Source organism: Pimephales promelas, chromosome 17 (assembly GCF_988280905.1).
Source record: "Pimephales promelas chromosome 17, fPimPro1.hap1.1, whole genome shotgun sequence".
Lineage (NCBI taxonomy): Eukaryota > Metazoa > Chordata > Actinopteri > Cypriniformes > Leuciscidae > Pimephales > Pimephales promelas.
This window is the reverse complement of record NC_142785.1, coordinates 13,585,457-13,606,272: the sequence shown is the minus strand read 5'-3', so window position 1 is coordinate 13,606,272 and position 20,816 is coordinate 13,585,457. Positions and strand designations below refer to the sequence as shown.

Sequence of the window (20,816 nt, the reverse complement as noted above, 5' to 3'; positions counted from 1 at the left end):
GTGACGTAAAGGGTGGACTTTGCCATCATCCATCCATCTATCCCGTTTCCATCAAGGAGTTTGTTTGTGGTTTTAAAGTTTGAGTTTACAAAGCTTTTTAAAAAAAATGGTGGGTGCTGTTACGAATGCATTCGACCAATCAGTATACAGTTACGTCACTTGAGCCCCTTTCACTGATCCCGGGAATTTGCCAGAACGCCTTCAGTGTGAACGCAAACACGACCCGGGATTGAAACCAGCATCGATGCCGGGTTGGGGACCTAGTAACATTGCTGGAATCAGTCCCGGAATGCGCGCTGTGTGAACAAAAGCCAGGACCAATGCCGTAAGGGGTGTGTTATAGTGATGACACTCATGCCATCAGGCGACTCTGTTGCTGTTAGAAGAAAGTTTGTGTTCGTCATCAACAAAGAGATGACGAACAAATGTCTGCAAACTGAAATGAAGCAGAGACCAGGAGCTCCTCACTATCCACGCTGAAGCTGAGATCGTTCACCAGCTATGTTTTCAACGCATACGTTACACGTCTCATCCTGACGTTATGTGTCTTTCCGGGTTGTGTGTGAACGCACTCACAGATATCGGCAAATCACTGGCAGTGTGAATGAACTGAAATCAAACAATCCCGGGACAAATTCCGGGTCACATTATCCGTGTATTTTTCAGAATCTTTGTGTGAAAAGGGCTTTGTAGTTCCTATCGTACTGGGTTAGACCCTATTTTACTTAGGAGCTTATTTAGTTCAACCAAAAGACATTCCTAGATATTTAAATATTTTCCCAGTTCCTGTGCTACGAACACGCCAAAAGTGGGTAGTTCTGCCATTAGTTCAAGGAACAACTATCAAAAAGTTCCTTCGGTGCAAAAGCCCAGTTTGTCCCTCCTTGTCTTGGTCTGTGTTGCAAAATGTAAAGCAATGTGCCGCTGTCCACTGACTGTGTGTATATCTACAATCTCTTAACAGTTGGTACATTTTTACTTTTGCATGGCAGACCGTCATACCACCTAGTCCTATAATGGATGATCGGAAAATTCATGTACCATAATACATACAAAAAGCATAATACATTATTATGTTACTGATTACTTGATGAGAACCTTGGATGATGTGAAGAATGACCTGAAAAGGCTGTGTGAGCAAGACAACCGAAATGATGATGAAGTGAAACTTCTTTGTTGGAAGGAACGGTCTAATTAACCCTCAATGTTGTGCAAAACTTTCTTAAGAGGTTTAAATGGGTGATAAGCATGGTGGTTCCAATACAGAGGTATCTCAGCTGGTCACAGAGCACAATGCTCTCTCTTGCTTTTGAATAGACACTTTGTATCCACCAACTTTGGCAAATGGCGATATCTTCACTTGGTCATGCTTTATCCCTCCAGTGAATTCATTAATACGGATGGGGCTTTTAAACATTTGTCACATATTGAATGAATAGAATGAATAATGCTTTGTGCCCCTGCATAAGGTTAATCTTCATCATAGTACACACGTGGCTTTCACCTCTCTGATCTTAATCAGGATATTGTCTGAAACTGTGGGCCTCTCATATGATACCTACTTGTGTTTAAAATGTCAATAGACATCCTTGTATATCATTGGCCTGCAATTTCAAAGCCCCAAAGACTGCAATAAATATTATATAATATAATAGCATTATTGTTTGACATACTCACGATGACCCCTTCAAGCAAAGGGACTAATATGTTAGGCTTATCTAGAACTAAATGTTCTAGAACAACAATAAGCACTGAACCCTTGGGTGCTCGAGTCCTTACAAAACAGAAGATATTCTTCATTCACTTTAACCAATCAAAAAACAATTCCCAACCTCTCTGATTGGTGGATCTCACATCAGGCCCCGACAGGGTGACCACCATCAAACACACCAAATGTGGGACGATTATAAGTTTGTGTGGGACATGTTACCAACACTAAAACATACCCTGAAATTGTTAAATAAGGTCTATCTAACTATATAAAACATTGTGTTCTGCCTTTCAGCTGATAAAAATTATTTGTTCTTAAGTCCCTTCCAGTAAAGGAAAATCACCAAATGCCATTCACTGAGTCCAAAGGCAGTGGGCTTGCAACTATTATAAAAACAGTTCTGACCAAGTCCAACTAAAATCCACCAAAATAAACAATGAAAAAATAAATACAAAACAACATGAAATTAGATAGACAGTCTTAAGAATATATTAAAAACCAAAACCATTAACTTTCATATTTGAAAGGATGTGAATTATAACAACCACTGCAGGCAACAGGTTAAACAACTAAATTCTGTTAAATAAAAATTGTAATTGACCAAATTATCCATTTGTTTTCTGACAGGGAACACATGGAACGAATCACCGCTCCATTTTGATTGACAGCCGTCACAACCTACTGACTGTGTTTACTCCTTTCTTTTCAACCATTGGATAAGATATAAAAAACGGCAGTTCTATTTGTACTTATGACGGAGCGCTGTGAAATATAGGTAACAACTACGCTGCAAAAATAATAAATAAAACGCTTTCTTAAAAACGGCAAAAGATGCACGTTTTCTTAATATGACAATTAAAAACCAACAGACTGATGAAAATGCGGGACATTTTCTCAATATGCGACGTGTGGGACAAGGGGTGAAAATGCTGTGCAGTACAACGCAAAGTACCCCGACGGTTTGTAATATTCGACCACTACGTTTAGCAATACAACATAACAACCTGACACAAAAGCTTGTGCTTTATTGTTTTTTTTTTCCATAACGATAAATTGCATTTAAATAATGAACTCTAAAATAATCAGGTATGTCAGTGAGAGAGCAACTCGGAGCAACACTCATGGATAGAATATGTTTTCGTTCGGTTGGAAATTGTATTTACAGTCAATGTGTTTTTCTTGGCGAGACAGTCACTTTACAGTGATCAAAAGGAAAATAATGATTAAATAATGAAAACATAGTTCAAATTGGCTGTAAAGGAGTTCTAAAAAAAAAAAAAAAGTAAATAATGTTGTTCAGCTGAAGTCAGTTCAGTGTTTCAGATCATCAATTATTAAATTAATTCCATTCAGCTATAAAGCAGCTCTGCAGAAAACAGTGATGTGATGTCACTGTCCAGCTCAATTAAATACTCAAATGTGATAATGTGTTGAATGTATGTTAGGTTAAAAAGATGTATTTTTAATCTAGATTTAAACGGAGAGAGTGCGTCTTCCTCTCGAATATCGCTAAGAAGAGTTTGGGCACTATTACAGTTTTTCTCAATTGCTTAAACACTATAACCAGGCTTTTGAACTAAAATTTCAAAACCATAATGCCATTTATCAAAAAGCACACCCATTTCCCTAAACTATAAACACTATTCCCTGTTTTGACACATGAATCAGAATTGTTGAACAATCACTGCAAAACTCTACACACAAATCCCTTAATTTCTCATTGCCTAGACCATGTGGTCATTTAGAAAGCACTAGCATTCAATATTGTTCACTCAAGTCAGCATAGTTTCAGCTCACTTAGCACACAATTACCCAGATGAAAACACTGAGAGTCACAATTTAACACACATCAATCAGAACTTTCAAGGTGCCTAAAAGTGCCAGAGTCAGTTCATCTGAGTTTTGGAACAATGGATCCACAAAGAAATGAAGGAAGAGGACGTGGAGGGAGCGGAAGAGGATATGGTGAAGGAGGAGGAAGAGGAGGAAGAAGAGGAAGAGGAGGACGTGGTGAAGGAGGAGGAAGAGGATGACGTGATGAAGGAGGAGGATATTGTGAAGGAGGAGGAAGAAGAGGAAGAGGAGGACGTGATGAAGGAGGAGGAAGAGGATATGGTGAAGGAGGAGGAAGAAGAGGAAGAGGAGGACGTGGTGAAGGAGGAGGAAGAGGATATGGTGAAGGAGGAGGAAGAAGAGGAAGAGGAGGACGTGGTGAAGGAGGAGGAAGAGGACATGGTGAAGGAGGAGTAAGAGGAGGAAGAAGAGGAAGAGGAGGACGTAGTGAAGGAGGAGGAAGAGGACATGGTGAAGGAGGAGGAAGAGGATATGGTGAAGAGGAAGAGGAGGATGTGGTGAAGGAGGAGGAAGAGGACATGGTGAAGGAGGAGGAAGAGGACATGGTAAAGGAGGGAGAGGAGGAGGAAGAGGACATGGTGAAGGAGGGAGAGGAGGAGGAAGAGGGGGACGTGGTGAAGGATGAGGTAGAAGAGATGGTGGTGAAGCAGGAGGAGACAAGCAGTCTCAGATGAAATTAGAGCCACTTGAGTTGATCATGTCCTTGTCCATGGCATGACTATGAGGGAGGCTGGACAACGAGTACAGCCTAATTTGAGTCACTTCACCTTCGCCTCCATCATCAGAAATTTCAGGGAGAAAAACAGGAAAACAGGGGTGAGTCAGGCAAAAGAATTTTACCTCTGCTGCCGGGCTAGGGCTAATATAGCCTGTGATGTGAATGTGATTGGCTTGACCCAGACCAAAGGCAGGAGGCTGAGGTGGAATAATCTTTTTTTTTTTTTTTTTTTTTTTGTGGTACTGTGTAGTACATGAATGAATAAAAATGTGCCAATGTATCCATTGGTTGTGTCTTTTGTCATGTGAAAAAGTTTGTGAGGAGGGGAACCACAAGTAACATAACTTACCAGTTTTGGAAATGTTGTTTTGAATTTATTGGACCAGTGTGTTAGACTATGTTGTAGTGTGTGTTATTTTGAGGGCTTGTGTGTCCTGTCTGAGGGCAAAGTTTATTTTTTCAGCAAGAGTGAATGGTTTTGAATGTAGAGTTTCATTTTGACCTGAAAATAGGTTGTTTGGGAAACTGAGTGAGACGTTATGGATTTGTGTTTACTGTTTTGAGAATAAGAGGCATAGTTTCAAGAAATGTGTTTAAGCAATCGAGAAAAACTGTAATAAGAAAAGGATCTTGCATTTTGGTATTCTAGGTAGCCTATTATCAACCGGTCTGAATTTTGAAACCACAACAGATGTGAAGGACTATAATGCGTTAAGAGCTCGCTCAAGTACCGATGAACTAAACCATTTAGTGCTTTGTAAGTAATTAGCAAGATTTTCAAAGGTGTGCAATGTTTAATAGGGAGCTAAATGCCTGTAGTGTTGACAGAACCGGACTGATATGGTCACACTTCCTGGTTCTAGTGAACTCTAGCTGCTGCATTTTGGGCCAGCTGGATTTTGTTTATTAAGCCTCGCAGGGCAGCCGGCCAGTAGAGCATTATCTATAATCTAGCCTTGAGGTCATGACCGCATGAATACACTTGCAGAGAAAGCCCACCACACTGTCATCAGATTGGCTGTGGGTTGGTTGTGGTTGATTTTTGTCTCTTGTTGTATGTTGAGTCTGGACCGAAACATTTCTTGTAGCTGGAATCACATCACATCTGGTTAGAACATGGGGATTCCTTATTCTACGGCTCCCTCTAGTGAGGAACATTAATAAAATAGCTTTAATTTTCCAGTTAAAATGGCTGACAGTTTAGAATTTGCTGTATCATAAATTCATAAGTGTGTTCACTTCTTGACTTTTCCATATGTGCAAAGTTTGTGCACACAAGATATAAACATAATATAGTCATAAGGGATCATACCAGATCTTCTTGAATCTTGTAAAATAGATAACTTTTTGTCAGCTTGGTCTAGATCTGATATAGGGAAAGTAAAGGGTTAATTCACCTAAAAATGAAAATTCTGTCAGTATTTACTCACCCTCATGTTGTTCCAAACCTCTATGTGTTTATTTGTTCTGCTGAACACAAAGGAAGACATTTGGAAGAATGTTTTGATCAAACAGATCTCATTCCCCATTGACTACCATAGTATGTATTTTTTCCTATGATGGTAGTCAATGGGGAATGAGATCTGTTTGATTAAAACATTCTTCCAAATATCTTCCTTTTTCATTTTCATTTTTCATTTTTGGGTGAATTAACCCTTTAAGGGTCTGACAAATGGCTTAAACTGTTATTCCCTTATCTAAAACAAGTTGACACACACCTCTCTCGTCTCAGTGCGTGCACTCAATCGCTTTCGAGACACTTTGATAGCACTCAACTAGCCAGTTGATTCAATATGGGCCAAGCAGAGAAGCGGCCAAACACCTCCACATTTTCCCTATTTAAATACAGTTACACGAGTAGTGTAACTCGACCTAGGACAGTGACACAAAATAAAACGTTGCGTTTTTTTAAGCGTGTAAAATGGATAACTAAATTGTTTGGCGAAATACCACAGCAAGTGCTTGGGAGCGCTTCGACTCGGCACAGTAATATCATCACTCCGGAGAGTGAGAGGGGGAGAGGACTTTTCACGAGTGCTGTGGTAATCCGCCATACAATATAGTTATCCATTTTACAGTCTTGTAGTGTGAGAAGTACAGTGATCTGATGACTTGTGTGTTCTAGTGTGTTCCTTCTTGCATTACATTCCAACTTGAAAGCTTTAGAGGAAACCCTCCCTATTCATTATATATAATCAGCAGTTATGTAGTCCTAACAAAAATGCAACATGCTCAGCACCAAGGAAATGAGCTTAAACTGCTGAAACTTCATTTAACCTTGCGTACATTATCATCATGGCAAATTAGATTTTCTTTGGAAGTTTACACATTTTTCTGTCTTTAAATCACAGAACGTGCATGTAAAATAATGTGAAATGGTTTTTGATATTGAAGGGTACATATCATGCTTTTAAATCATTCATTTTTACATATAAATCATACCGTTGTGGTCTATATAAAACATAACTGCAATGCTTGGGTCTGAATTCCTCATTATTATAGCTCCACAGGCCCCTTTTCTACCCCTTTTCTGATGTGCGTCTTTGAGCGACCCGTTTCAAAGCGGCCCCTTTAAATAAAAAGGAGATGCGTTATACCCCACCCGTTCTCCAGGTTGATGAGTTCACGGTCGGTCAACTCCCCGCGTTCGGCCGTTATTGTAGTTTGATTAGAGAAATACGATTATATACGATACCTTCAAAGAACATTTTTATTCACACGTTAATAAAATGTCAACAACAGAAGACTTGTCCATCAAGCCTTACTTATTCGAGCCAGAGCGAGCGAGTTGGTAAAGACGACGACGAACCTGCAGAACAACCACTTCTTTGGTATGTAACGTTAACTGTTTTGTGTTATTAGTGAAAGTCGACTATTTCTCTTGTTAAAACAAGCACACTGACAAGATAAATGACTATGGTCTAATCTTACCACAAACAAATCTGTATTGACAATATGATACGTTTAGAAAAGCATCAGAAAACAACACAGCTAAATGACCATTGATGAAACTCAAGAACAATAATACTGCAGACGTGTAACGTTACTTCAAAACAAAACAAAGAAAGACAAAGGTACTGCTAAACCATGACCACTGTGGTGAGCAGGACGGCCGAGGGACGTGAGAGAAAGTCGCGAGGCCGGTGTTGCGATTGCTAATGAGCAGCACCTGCGAAGCACACCGGTCTCGCATCTCTCACGAAGGAGCGGAGCCATAAAGGGGGAGCGACGGAGTGGATGATCGAGAGAGGAACAGGCCTGCTTTTGTTTGTGGTTCATATTTTATTTGGTAAGCCAGCAGTCGTCCGCGAGGGGCTGCTGGCCGGTATTTTATATTTTATTTTCGGTAGCCAGCAGTCGTCCGTGAGGGGCTGCTGGCAGGTATTTTGTTTGTTTATTTTGTTTAAATAAAGTTTTATTTTTCATTATTATCCGGTTCCTGCCTCCTTCTTCCCTGAACTTTGTTACATTGGTGCCGAAACCCGGGAAGAGGGAGGAACGCGCTGTCCGAGGGTCCTCGCCGCTGTGGGGAATCCGCGGTGCCATCGAGCATGGTGCGCGAGTCGCCGCCGCTCGCCGTGGGCCGGAGCCTCCTGCCGTCCGCCGCAGATGGGGAGGAGCAGGGAGCGGGGGACTCGCGGCCATGGACGCTCGAGGTGGGGCGCTGGGGTGAGTTGCCGGTGGGACGCCCGAGCTCGCCGCCGACCGCCTGGGAATGGAGGGGCGGCTGCCTTCCGGGAGGGAGAGGAGGAGTCACCGCCGCTCGCCGTGGGCCGGAGCCTGCTGCCATCCGCCAGTGAAGGGGAGGAGCAGGGAGCGGGGGACTCCTGCCGTCTGCCCAAGGCACCCGAGGAGCCGTCGCCGTCCACCGGGGGCGGGGGAGCGTCGAGGCGTTCACCGAGAGCCATCCAGCGTCGCCGCCGGGCACCGCGGAGGAGATCGCCCAGCTGGTGAGGGACAAGATGGCAGCGCGTTGTGGGAGCCGGACTATTTTTTTTTTTTTTACATTTTTTTTCCCTCTCTCCCCTCTCTCGTGTCCGTCGCTCCTCAGGCTTCCGTCTCCGTTTCCCTCGGCTCGTCGATCCATACCCCCCAGGGATCGCCGCCGCCGGGGGGGAAGTAGGCACAGTCTCGGGTGTACCCCCCGGCCTGTGAGGGGTGATGGGGGTATGTGGTGAGCAGGACGGCCGAGGGACGTGAGAGAAAGTCGCGAGGCCGGTGTTGCGATTGCTAATGAGCAGCACCTGCGAAGCACACCGGTCTCGCATCTCTCACGAAGGAGCGGAGCCATAAAGGGGGAGCGACGGAGTGGATGATCGAGAGAGGAACAGGCCTGCTTTTGTTTGTGGTTCATATTTTATTTGGTAAGCCAGCAGTCGTCCGCGAGGGGCTGCTGGCCGGTATTTTATATTTTATTTTCGGTAGCCAGCAGTCGTCCGTGAGGGGCTGCTGGCAGGTATTTTGTTTGTTTATTTTGTTTAAATAAAGTTTTATTTTTCATTATTATCCGGTTCCTGCCTCCTTCTTCCCTGAACTTTGTTACAACCACCATGTGTTTTAAGAAAGTAAAGTACTTTATCTTTATTAACGATATTTACATCTATCCGAAAGGCTCTGTTCGTCGTCTCCAAAGATACAGTAGAAGGAATTTACCTCTCATTCAGACGAAGTCAATCGGCAAACCCTTCTTTATACTGGCGGAGGTTGTTGAAGTGGGAATCCTTGAAGTGCTTCAGGTCACTACATCCAACAACCGAACATTTTGACTTGCCCTCTCGTAACGTCTGCATCATTGAGCTCGGACTACAAAATCGGAGCGAGAAATAATAATGGCGGATTGCTCGAAGTGTTGGGCCGGTAGTCAATGTCCTTATTTTGCAGTTCCACTGCAAATACGGTGACGTGATAGTTCAAAAAACGTCATAGAAAACAGAAAAATCTGAACAGGTTGAAAAATATGACCAAAACAGAATATAAAGATATAAACGAAGCACCTGAAGAGAATAATTTCATCTTTTCTGTACTTATAAACACTCCAAATACACAACAAAATGCATTTAAGGGCTAAAAAAGTGGTTTTTCCATGATATGTCCCCTTTAAAACACTGGCTGTGTACAACATGCAAACAATTAGCCTTTTTCATATTTCATCATTTCTCTTTTTCTCTTTGCAGTTTTGTCCACATCCATGGTGGTGAACCTAGCTGATGGAAAGGAACGCTGTCAAACAGCTCAACATGGTCTCCAGGCTTCCCAAGTTTGCTTCCCATCCCTCGGTCACCACCATGACCCCCCTTCCCAAAGGATCGGCCCTCCCAGTTTTCTCCATGGAGTCTAAAGTTGGACCTATAGGCAGGCACACTAGTTTGACACGTGTGCCATCCCTAAATTGGAGAAAGGGTGAAGAGGACAGTGGAAATAAAGTTCAGCACTTTGGCTGCTTGGATGAGGAGAGTAGTATAACTATAGATTCTCAGTCCCCAGTGATGGTGACTAAAAATCCTTCCCCTGCAGCTACAGTTAAATGTAAGAGTGCAGTCCCAACTTCACAAAGTAGCTGTCCCAGGAGTATACCCCAGCCTAGCAAAACCATTCCCCGCATGACTACTCCCAAACGCCCCTCCACAGGGAATCCCCTCTATAATGGTATAGCTACTCTGCATGGAAGTAATGGTGGTGGTAATGGGCGTTATGGCTCCTCAGGGCCTTGTCTTGGTCATGTATCCCAACAAAAAACCCTGCAGGGCAAACTGTCCCTCGCCAACGACAGCATCAAGTCTTCCTCTAAAGAGAGCATAGTGCACTCTCAGAGTTTCACCCACTTCAATAGGGCAGCCTGCTCCACCAGCCCACCCATGACCCGTTCCTTCTCCTTTAACAAAGCTACAGAGCTTGCTAAAGAACTCCCAAGACCTTTAGTAAAATCTCCAGTGGCTAGATCACCCCTCATTCAGCCAAATCCAGTATTACCTGAAGGGAAAGTTGGTAAATATGGGATTGCAAGGCCCTCTGTAACTACTACTGATCATCCTTTGCCAACGACCACAATAAAGAAATCACTTTTACCCAGCTGCTCAGGTAAAAAACCATCAATGCTCAGTTATAGACTTACTCGACCAACACTCAACAAACATCTCCGTCCTGTTGTCCCTGAAACTGTCCAAAAAGAAGCCGAATTGAGTCAAAATATCCAAGATCCCACAGAGATAGTAGAAACCAGTTTAGAACCAACCACCAACAATGAAAGTATTGAAGTTACCCCAAATGAGACCTCATTTGAAGTAAAGGAAGTTGAAGGCAGTCTGGTCCCTTTCTTGGAGGTTTTGGACGGTATGTCGCTATCATCGTCCTCCTCTGTGGAGAATAATGATACTAGTGAAGAGTACATAGATGACTTTGATAATCTCGGTAATGGAGGTGAGACCCTATCGCTGCCTGTCCTTAAAAAAGGGTTAGACCACTTTGGACTATGTACAGATGCCAATACTCAAATCACCAAGTGCAATGAGGAATCATCGCTGACCAACCTACACACCTTCTTGTCTGAATCGGTTGACTGGGCAGGAATGGGACTCGCAGGTTTGAGAATTTCTTTATTTCATCATTTACACCTCAGAACTACTAATCTTATTTTCTAGATTTTGACTGTTCAAAGTAGGTATACCTTCAGAGTGTTATATTACCCCTGCATTGGTGCCCTAGTTTGTAAGAATGTTCATAGATGCATTTTTTTTTTTAAATAATAAGAAGAACTTTTTTTAAAGAATGAAATGACAGGCTTAATTTGGTGTTATCTGATTGGTTTTGGCAGATCTTGCTGAAGACTTGCTAATGAACTAAATGAAAAACACCTCAAAGGTCATCTTTTTATCTACCTGGAGATAACTGTAATAGAGCCAGACCGATATATCGGCTAGCCGATATTATCGGCCGATATTAGGCATTTTCCAATCTATCGGTATCGGCAGTTATAATGGCCGATAAATGAATATTTCAAAAATAAAATAAAAATAGACGAAATGCGTTTCTACCATGTCATGAGTGTATATCAGAGGGCACTCTACACCATCCCTGTTGGCAACACTCGTTTATAACGCGCCACACATCCTGCAAACTGCTGATACTGTTTTGTTGCGCGCTTCTGAAAATAAATAAATAAAAATATCGGCCGATATATCGGAATATCGGATTTTAAAACCAACAAATATTTGTATCGGTATCGGCCTTCAAAATCCTTTATCGGTCGGGCTCTAATCTGTAATACTCTTAACTTATTGATAACTATTTATTTGAGATTTAACATTAATATGTCTTGAGGGGAGGTCAGCACTTTCCGTTTTTTTGTTTTTTTTTATGTGTGGTTCTTGTACATTTAATTAAATCGAGTATGTCCATCACTTTGCAAAAACATACTGCGTGATGTAGCCTTTTCGGTTTAGGTTAAACTACTTAGCATTTAGAGTGCATGCTATCACTGTGTGATTTACCCTATTAAAATGGGGTAAATTCTATCACTTCTGCGAAACAACCACCACACAACATATGAAACATAACAAAAACTTTAGGAGTCAGCTGTTCATACCAGTCCTAAACCTGACAAAGTACCAGTACAACAAGAATTTGATTCTCCAGAATGTTTTGTGAATCTGGCCCCTTATTACCCTGTAAGGGTGTAACATTACAGGTTAACATTACATTATCCCTTAGCCACAAACCAGTGTGATTTAAAACTAGTATTGTGTTAAAAGTTGAAGCATGTCATGTTAAAATCTCAAAGCAAAATCTAAAAAGTGTAAGTATGCTCTATGTAAAGCCTATTTACTTGTATCAGTGCAGTGTACAGCGGTGTTCTGAAATGAGGAGGCAAAGTCCTCGCCTTTTTTAAAATGTTTTTATTTTATTTTATTTTTATTAATCAACTTTAAATTCATGTCCTAGTTTCACTTAATGTTGTCACATTTCCCTGGTTAAATAAACATTACTTTACATCAAAAAGAAGCCAAATGCAATTCTAGTTTGTATCTTTACATTAAAGAGATACTCCACTTTTTTTGGAAATAGGCTCATTTTACCTTTCCCCCAGAGTTAAACAGTTGAGTTTTACCATTTTCAAATCCATTCTGATGATTTTCTGATATTTAGAAGAAAAAATATACTATGGAAGTCAATGAGACCAGAAACTGTCTGGTTACTGATATGCGCACGTGCGCACAAAAACAAGGTGGATTTATTGCACGAACCAATCATATCTAACATAACCAATCCCATCCAATCATAGCCCAATGGAGGCATTGCCTCCTTTCATGTGACTTTCCCCATTCATTCTCAATTACCCCGTACCAAACATCACACACTTTACAGGGTCGGTTAAAACTCAATGGGCTGTTGCGGAGCCAGACGGATGTCCAAGGGTGTCCAAAATTTTAATTGGCTACATCTGTTTGACCTCCTCTTGAAAGAAGCATTTATTTTGATGTACAGAAGTGCTGCATGTTGTTAATGTATTAATGTTGAATATTAAAAGAAATATTAATGTTATTTGCAAAAAACAGATGATTAAGAATAAACAATTCTCTAACATTTGTATTTTGCAACTAACAAGTGCAGGGCTGTTCAAAATCCTGCTGAATTTTGACTGGTTTCTACAATTTTGATAGCTTATTTATTAGAAATACAATGTTGTATTTCTTATAAGAAATATTTAATATTGTTGAATATTAAATGTCCCCATCTAAGCAAGCCAAAAGCCAAGGCAACAGTGGCAAGGAACCAAAACTCCATCAGGTGACAGAATGGAGAAAAAAACCTTGGAAGAAACCAGGTTCAGTCGGGGGCCAGTTCTCCTCTGCACTTCGAAAGGACAGTGTGTGATTCGGGCAGCATTACAAGTCAGATTGGATCAGACATTTAGAGTATTTGTCCATTTCCATCTGTTTGGAAGTCGAAGTAATCACGCCGGTATGGAGATGAGTTGTTGAGGATTAGTGCCGATGGCTGTCGTGTTGATGAGGCTGGCACTTAAGGATGAGTTGGGATGGGTCCAGGTGCAGGTCGACCATAGAGGTATCCCTCGGGATAAACAAAGAGACTAATGTTAGCGTAGACGCCATCCTTCTTATGATGTACCAAGTACATCAGGATTTACGGGACGTGTTCCCGGTGTTCTGACAATTCATGCTACCCATCGAGATTTCCTACTTACCGGTTATGCGCATGTGCAGACTCACGTTTTTTTATTTATTTATTTATTTTTTTTTACAAAAGCTACATTTTCCTGTTATAATGTATAATTTCCCTTTAAAAAATGCTTACTACCATATGAATATTTGTACGGTCAGCCAGCTGAAAAGGAATAACTGAAAGTTTCAGTTACTATAAGAAAAGGTGTACTTTGACAAGTCAAAGATGAATATTTTATGATAATTTTTTACTTTTCACACCGTTTTAAAAATAAAAACAGTAGTCTACAGTATACAGTAACTTAGAATTGTATTAGAATTGTATTTCATACGTCTTTAATCGGCATTCTGTGATCAATTCGCGCTACGGTAGCATTTTTCGACAAGGAAGCAAAAATCGACAGAACACCGGTTCCAGCTGATCTAAACTATGCAGTCTAATTTTTAATTAAAGAAGTCTATAGTGAGTAATGTGTATGCTAGGCCTAAGAGATGTCTTTTTAGTCTAGATTTGAAATGACAGAGTGTGTCTGCTTCCTGGACAATGTAAGGATCTAGGCCTGCAGTCGATTTTGATATTCTAGGTATTATCAACTGGCTGAAATTATGAGAACTCAATAGACGTGAAGGACTATAATGAGTTAAGAGCTTGCTCAAGTACAGGGGAGGTAAACCATTTAGTGCTTTGTAAGTAATCAGCAATATTTTAATTTTTAATAGGCAGCCAATGCTGGGTTGACAGAGCCGGGCTTATATGGTCATACTTACTGGTTCTGGTAAGAACTCGAGCTGCTGTAACAATAAAGGAAGCTTGCGGTGTAAGGTTAATCTGAAATGTTATTTAGTAGTATAAATAACTAGAAATGATGGTTAAAAACATAAAGAAATACAATGCTAATACGAGGTTTAGATGGAGCGTACAGCCTTGGAGCACACAGTCAGCAGGCAGCAAGGCAGACAGGAGCCGAGATCCACCCCATGTTTTAAAGTCTAGTTCCACCACTCTCAATGGACTCAAAGAAGGGAAGAGAGATGCGGACTTAAAGTTTGCCTGCTTTTGTCGCTGTTGAACAGTGTCACTTTAAAAAAACAAGGGATTTATACACTTTTTTTTAATCTGTGTATTTTTATTTTTATAATATGGATTATTTTCTCATTCATTTTTTTTATGAGGCACTGCCTCCTCTGAGGAAATACCCCTGACTTGTATGTACAAGTATTTTTGTCATCTTGCAATATAGCAATGTACTTTGTATCAGTAATTCTCAGAATTGTATGCAATATTGTAAATGCATAATGTATAAAGTATGGTTTGATGCTGCTTTATATTTTGGCCAAAACAATGTACCTTAGAAGGCAGCATAATGATGGAACAGTATTCCATCTTGAATGTGCCTAAAATACTTAAAATTAGCTTTTGAAAAAGATTTTCATATTTAAACAATTCGAAAATATCCATACTGTTACCAAGATCACTTTAAAATGTCACTTTCTTACCCATTTTCTTGTCTGTCTTTCAGCTGGTAAAGATGACTTTGTACATGGGACATCTCCTACAGGCGATTTCCCTCATGGCTCGTCTCTGGACTTGTCGCCCTCAGACAGTTCTGGAGGGACTTACATGTGGGATGAAGAGGGAATGGAGGCACTGGCAGACACTGGACACCCCTGTGGAAGCTTTGGATCTGATCTCAACAGCATAGTGAGTCCAAAGCTTTATGAAATGATTGACCTAAGCAACTTACAAGAGATAAGTAACAGAGTGTGTATAAACATTTTCATAATTAGTGGATTATTGAGTTTATTTTTTTAGTGGTTCTTTAACTTGCTCGTACAACTAGCCTTTGTGGTCTTTGGCCATGCGGTGGAGAATTGCTCCTATATAGGCAACTCTCTGCATTCTTCTTTCCTCCTAAAATACACTGCCAAACTTGTCTGCATCAGTGTGCTTTATGATTGACTTTAAAATAGTATGAACACAGTTGATTTTTTTTGTGTCTTTAAAGGGGACATAAAGCACACAGTTTCTGCCAATCTCAATTCAATCTTGACTACCTAAAGAGTATTATTGCATCCTTCATATCTCAGAAGAGTCTTTCATTTTATCAGATTTATAAAAGACAGCTACAGCTGTACCGGTTCTTTCTTTTCTTCCGATGACTTCTGTAACCTGAACAAACCACGTTGATGGCCGTTGCTCTTGCTCTTGCTCTGGCTGATGTGTGTGTGTGCGCTCTTCCGGGAGAAGTGCCGGAGGAATTCCGCCCTTTATGACATCATACAGAGCTATGCTCCAAAAAAACTGTCGAAATTTGTACGAACAATGATGGAGTGTTTTTGACACAATACTTTGTCATACGTCCTACTTGTTTAGGATGCAAACCCAACTCTTTAAAGGGATACTCCAACCAAAAATGAAAATTCTGTCATCATTTACTCACTATCAAGTTGTTGCAAACCTGTACGAGTTTCTTTCTTCTGCTGAACACAAAGGAAGATATTTTAAAGTCCCCGTGAACCGGAAGTTGCAAACGACTTTTCTCCAGTGTTGTGACGTATTTCTGAGAGAAACGGAATACTAAATGAGGCAAAATAGTGGGCGTGGATTTTTTTTTCCAACTAGCACCTGATTGGATCTAGAAAAATTGGTGTTTCATTCTGAAATGGAGGATGACGCAAGTTTACACACGCTGTCAATCAATGCTCGCTCGGCGCTCGCAAACACACAGCAGCTGTCATTTGGAGGGGCGTGGTTATGGATGTTAAGGAGACACCCAAACTGTAAAGCCTACGTCATCAGGCAAGGTCCTCCGATGCAGAGGGGAGGGCCATTTTCAAAATTTGATTAAAGATTGCGAAGCCAAAAAATGTTTTTGTGTGGATTGACTTGCATGTATGAATTGTTCACCACAAAACGATCAATTTAGGCAAACAAAGTAAGTATGGTCAATTTTGATTTCATGGGGACTTTAAAGAACGATTAGAACTTTGGCACCATTGACTTCCATAGTATTTTTCATATTTTTCTATTATGGAAGTCAATGGTGCCAAACTATTTGGTTCCAATCATTCTTCAAAATATCTTCCTTTGTGTTCAACAGAAGAAAGAAACTCATACTGGTTTGCAACAACTTAAGGGTGAGTAAATGATAACAGAATTTTCATTTTTGGGTGGAGTATCCCTTGTATCCCAATGTACATAATCAGTTTGCATGAAAAAGCATTAGACATCCCCTTTAAAGTGAGGTTTGTCTTGTGCTCAAAGCCAAGAGACTGACTGGATAAGGCTGTCAGCTTGAGTTATTGAAGGTGTGTCTCTGATCACTCATCATAATTCTGAGAACACCAAATTGGCTCCTGCTGATAGTCATTTGTCTTTCTCCTGGAAGCAGATGATCAGATCGTCAGCTTCATGGCAGTTAGTAAATGGTGAGGGGAAATCAAAGTCAAATGAGAGGATGACTTTGCATTTATGGTCAAAGTGCTAGCTTTTATCCTCCTTTGCATCAATTGATTATTTGTTAAATGCCTCCCCCTGTTATATTTATCTTTCTGTGTTTAAACCAGATTACAAATCTTTCGATTAGTGTAAACGTGTCTCTGTTTAGTTGTTATTTAGCAAAATATTTATTTTTGTAAATAGGGCACGTATTAAATAAACAGCTGCATTTCTCTATTGCTTTTAATGATTTAGTGTATTATAGTAATAATTTTTGATCAATAAAATTTGTTAATTATATTTGGCACTGACGAGTGTGTGGTCGTTTTTCAAATATGCTGTTTGGAAGTTAGTCGCACCGACACAACAACAAACGTTTTGCCAATCAGCAGTATGTCGGTCGAGGAGAGAGAGAACGATCAAGAGGGAGATTTGAAGAAAGACTGCAGAAATAGAGATGGGACACAATACAAAAGAGAAAAGATGGAAAATAAAGGGGTATGTTTAGGCAAGAGCTTTAGGTCCCTCGTTGATATTAGAAAAGCTGTCCAGCGGTGGAGAGAGCTAAGTGGGAAGGCTTGAAAACAGATGCAGTCCAGGCTAGGGGAAATTTGGCGCGCCAATTTTGCAAATAGAGCTTGAAGTAAGTGGTTTAGCGCCATGTTGCGTTGATCAATACACCATTTCCTGTTGCACTTCTCAGTGAAGAGACACATTAAAGCCCACGTTGCAAAAACACGCCTAAATTTTTTAGACTGTGAGAAACCTGAGTCTGATGAACCTCAATTCCATTTCTGAAGGAAACCAGCTGAACAAAGCAGCTAAATGAGTGCTGTGCAGCCTCTTTAGTAGCCTGCCTTCAAGGGCCACATGGGGGCAGCAGAAACTCACAAACATTCAAAGCGTCAACCATTTCAATAAGCTTATCATCTTACTGATCATCCTACATATAGTTCATTTCTTCACCCTAATGTTGTTCCAAACCCATATGGCATTCTTTTTTTCCTATGAAACACAAAATTAACAGATGATTAACAGTTAATTAACAGATAATTAACAGTTTTGCAGATTATCTTTTACATGGAGCAAAAATAAATGGGAACTGGAGCTATCAAGCTCCAAAAGTAAAATATATATATATATATATATATATATATATATATATATCCTAAAAGTAGAATATAGTAAATGACTTACACTATTTTCAAGAGATATACAGTATATTTGAAGAGTTCAGATGCAAAAGCCTCTAAGTGCCATTTCAAATTTTCTTCTAGGATGATCATTTTTATCAAGCTTGTATATTTAAGTTCAGTGATTTCACTTAAATGGCAATGATAATTACCTATTAATTGTTATTTAAGTGAAATTACTGAACTTAAATATACAAGTTTGATAAAAATCATCATTAAAGAAGAAAATTTCAAATGGCATTTAGAGGCTTTTGCATCTGAACTCTTCATTTATATAATATTGTTTTGTTTAAAGGTACAATATGTGATTCTCTACAGATTTTTTTTTCTTCTATGAAAGAACAAGTAAAAACTTTTAAAAGAAATAACGGGGGTTATTACTGATGTATTCTATTTCGCAGAATAAAACGTGAAAATATCTTGAACTTGTTTTACAGAGATTTGTTTCAGGCATTTAACCAAAATTAATTCTAAAAACCCATTGACTTGAAACCAAAACAGTGGAACCAGAAGTGCTAAAAATGCTAACTTGTTTCTCTGTTTTGGCCTACAAAGAAGCGTCACCCCTGCAAAACTCTAAGCAAATCATTTGAGCTAGAAAATATTTGACTCCCTGGTAACCATTTCAACTAAATGAGATTGTAAAACACACACACACGCACACACACACACACACACACAGACACACGCACAGTGACTTGTCAAGAACCTGTCAACCAAGGAACAGAAAAGTGCGAAAACTCTGAGCGATGGTGTTCTGCTCCCACTCCTCACAGAACGTCTGTCACGCTCAGATATCAGTGCTCCTTTTCTGATTGGCCGTGTCAGAAAGGATGATTTCCTCCCCACTCTTATGGGTATTTCCTCAGACACTTCAGCTGACCCACTGTGCTGTGTGCGTCTACACCGGCTGTCTTGGCTTGGGTTATGCCGAACGTAGGATATGATATGAAAGTCATGAAACTGTGTTTCAAAGTGAACTGTCTGAGACACTGTGGAGCCAAACAAGCTTAAATTATATGAGGACATTTGGTAGTGTACTCATAAAAGTTGACAAAATAAATATATATGGGATGTATTTTAAATTTAGATTCTTTCACTTCTGGGAAAATGAACCAGCAGCGTTTCGATCAAACTGATTTGCATATATTATGACATGCCTGACAATGATTTGCCGTTTTAATTAAGAAACATTAAAAAAGGAGGAATAGGCAAAATAACTGACCGGTCAGATGAGACGGTGCTCCACTAGGGGGCAGCGTGTTTCCAACATGATGAATTGCAACAAGATTTTTGATTGCAAGAGACGTTATTATATATAATTTTATACAAAATCTCTTTCTTTCACTATTTTATACTCTGTTCTGATCTCCCTCACTTTCACTCTCGTCCTATGTGGGCTTTCATTGCCACTTTCTCAACATTTCCTAGTCATTTGGGCTGTTTAGAAGTTTGATGCATCTCCCTAGCTAGTTCACCAGGACCGTCTGTTGTTGTTGCCTGCCAAGCGTCACTTGAGGGCCCCTCTCTATGGCACTGATTCCATTAAGATAACACGTTTCTCATGTTTTTCTCTTTCCTGAAGGCAAAACATAAACTATAACCATCCCCTGATGAATCTGAAAGATCGCTAAAGCATTGGATTTTAATTTTAAACACCACAAAGGGTGTAACTAAGTAACTTTTTCCCACGGCAAACAAGTTTTAGGGTACAATGGGGCTAAATGTGCTACTTTCATAGTGTATGATTGCAGAAATTAGATACAAATACTTTAGCTAAGGTAATATGTTTTGCATAATAACCAAGTTGTCTGTCTAATGCACCTTTAAAACAATCATTTCAGCAATATTCTGCTTATTTTGGTAAATAAAGAAAAAACAAACAAACAATTTAAATAAATAGTATTCCAAAATTAAATATGGCTTTTCAGTAACAATAAATTCTATTTTATTTGAAATTATATTTTAAGATATTGACCGGTTTTGCCGATTAATTGGCACAGATGGCCGATTGCTTGACAAAATATTTAGCAGTTTTGATTACATAGTCAAGTGTACTAGAATTGTAGTAAATAAAGTGTGAAATTACTGTTTGGATTTATGTGATATGTCAACACTTTTCAATAATATTCCACTTGAAACATTAACTAAGGTTAATAATAATTTTGTTCATTGTAAATCTCAACATTTACTAACATATTTTTACATTTTAAAGTTGTATCTTTTAACATTAGTTAATGCACGAGGAACTAAATAACATTTTATATTTAAAAAGTACAGTATATTTGTTTTTCAAGTATTCTAATAAAGTTCAGCACTATTTTTGTGTTATGTTTGTTTTCATTCAGAATCCATTTAAAAAAACTATCGGTTGATTAATCGATTATCGGTCAGCGACTTTCAATTTAAATATCTTGAAACATAAAATCATTAACTGTAACTTTGTCTTAAAATATATTGGGTATTTTTAACTATTCACATTTGAACTGACAATGTGTTGCTGCTCACAATCGCAACAAGGATCAGACACATTGCCAGGTTTAGAATAAAAAAAAGTTTTTGTGCCATCTAGTGTTTTAGAAGGAAATACAATCAGATATGACATTTACTTTGGTTCACTTTTAGCCCTGTTGTACAAAAAAAATGGAAAAAGGAAAAGAGAACTCTACTTGAGGTATTAATTAATTTACAGAGTTTCAGTGGGCAGAAATGTGAACACAAG

At 39.6% G+C, this 20,816-nt stretch overlaps 1 protein-coding gene across 3 annotated transcripts in view; it reads left to right on the top strand.

Moving 5' to 3' along the window:
* The window catches only part of ccser2b (coiled-coil serine rich protein 2b), a 113,728-nt gene that overhangs the window by 14,599 nt on the left and 78,313 nt on the right, over positions 1-20,816 (top strand). For all 3 annotated transcript variants that reach the window (XM_089121934.1, XM_039691298.2, XM_089121935.1), the window contains exons 2-3: positions 9,458-10,862; positions 14,983-15,164. In XM_089121934.1, coding sequence (XP_088978060.1) covers positions 9,491-10,862; positions 14,983-15,164 — 1,554 coding nt within the window. In that variant the 5' untranslated portion in view covers positions 9,458-9,490. The remainder of the gene's footprint in view (positions 1-9,457; positions 10,863-14,982; positions 15,165-20,816) is intronic.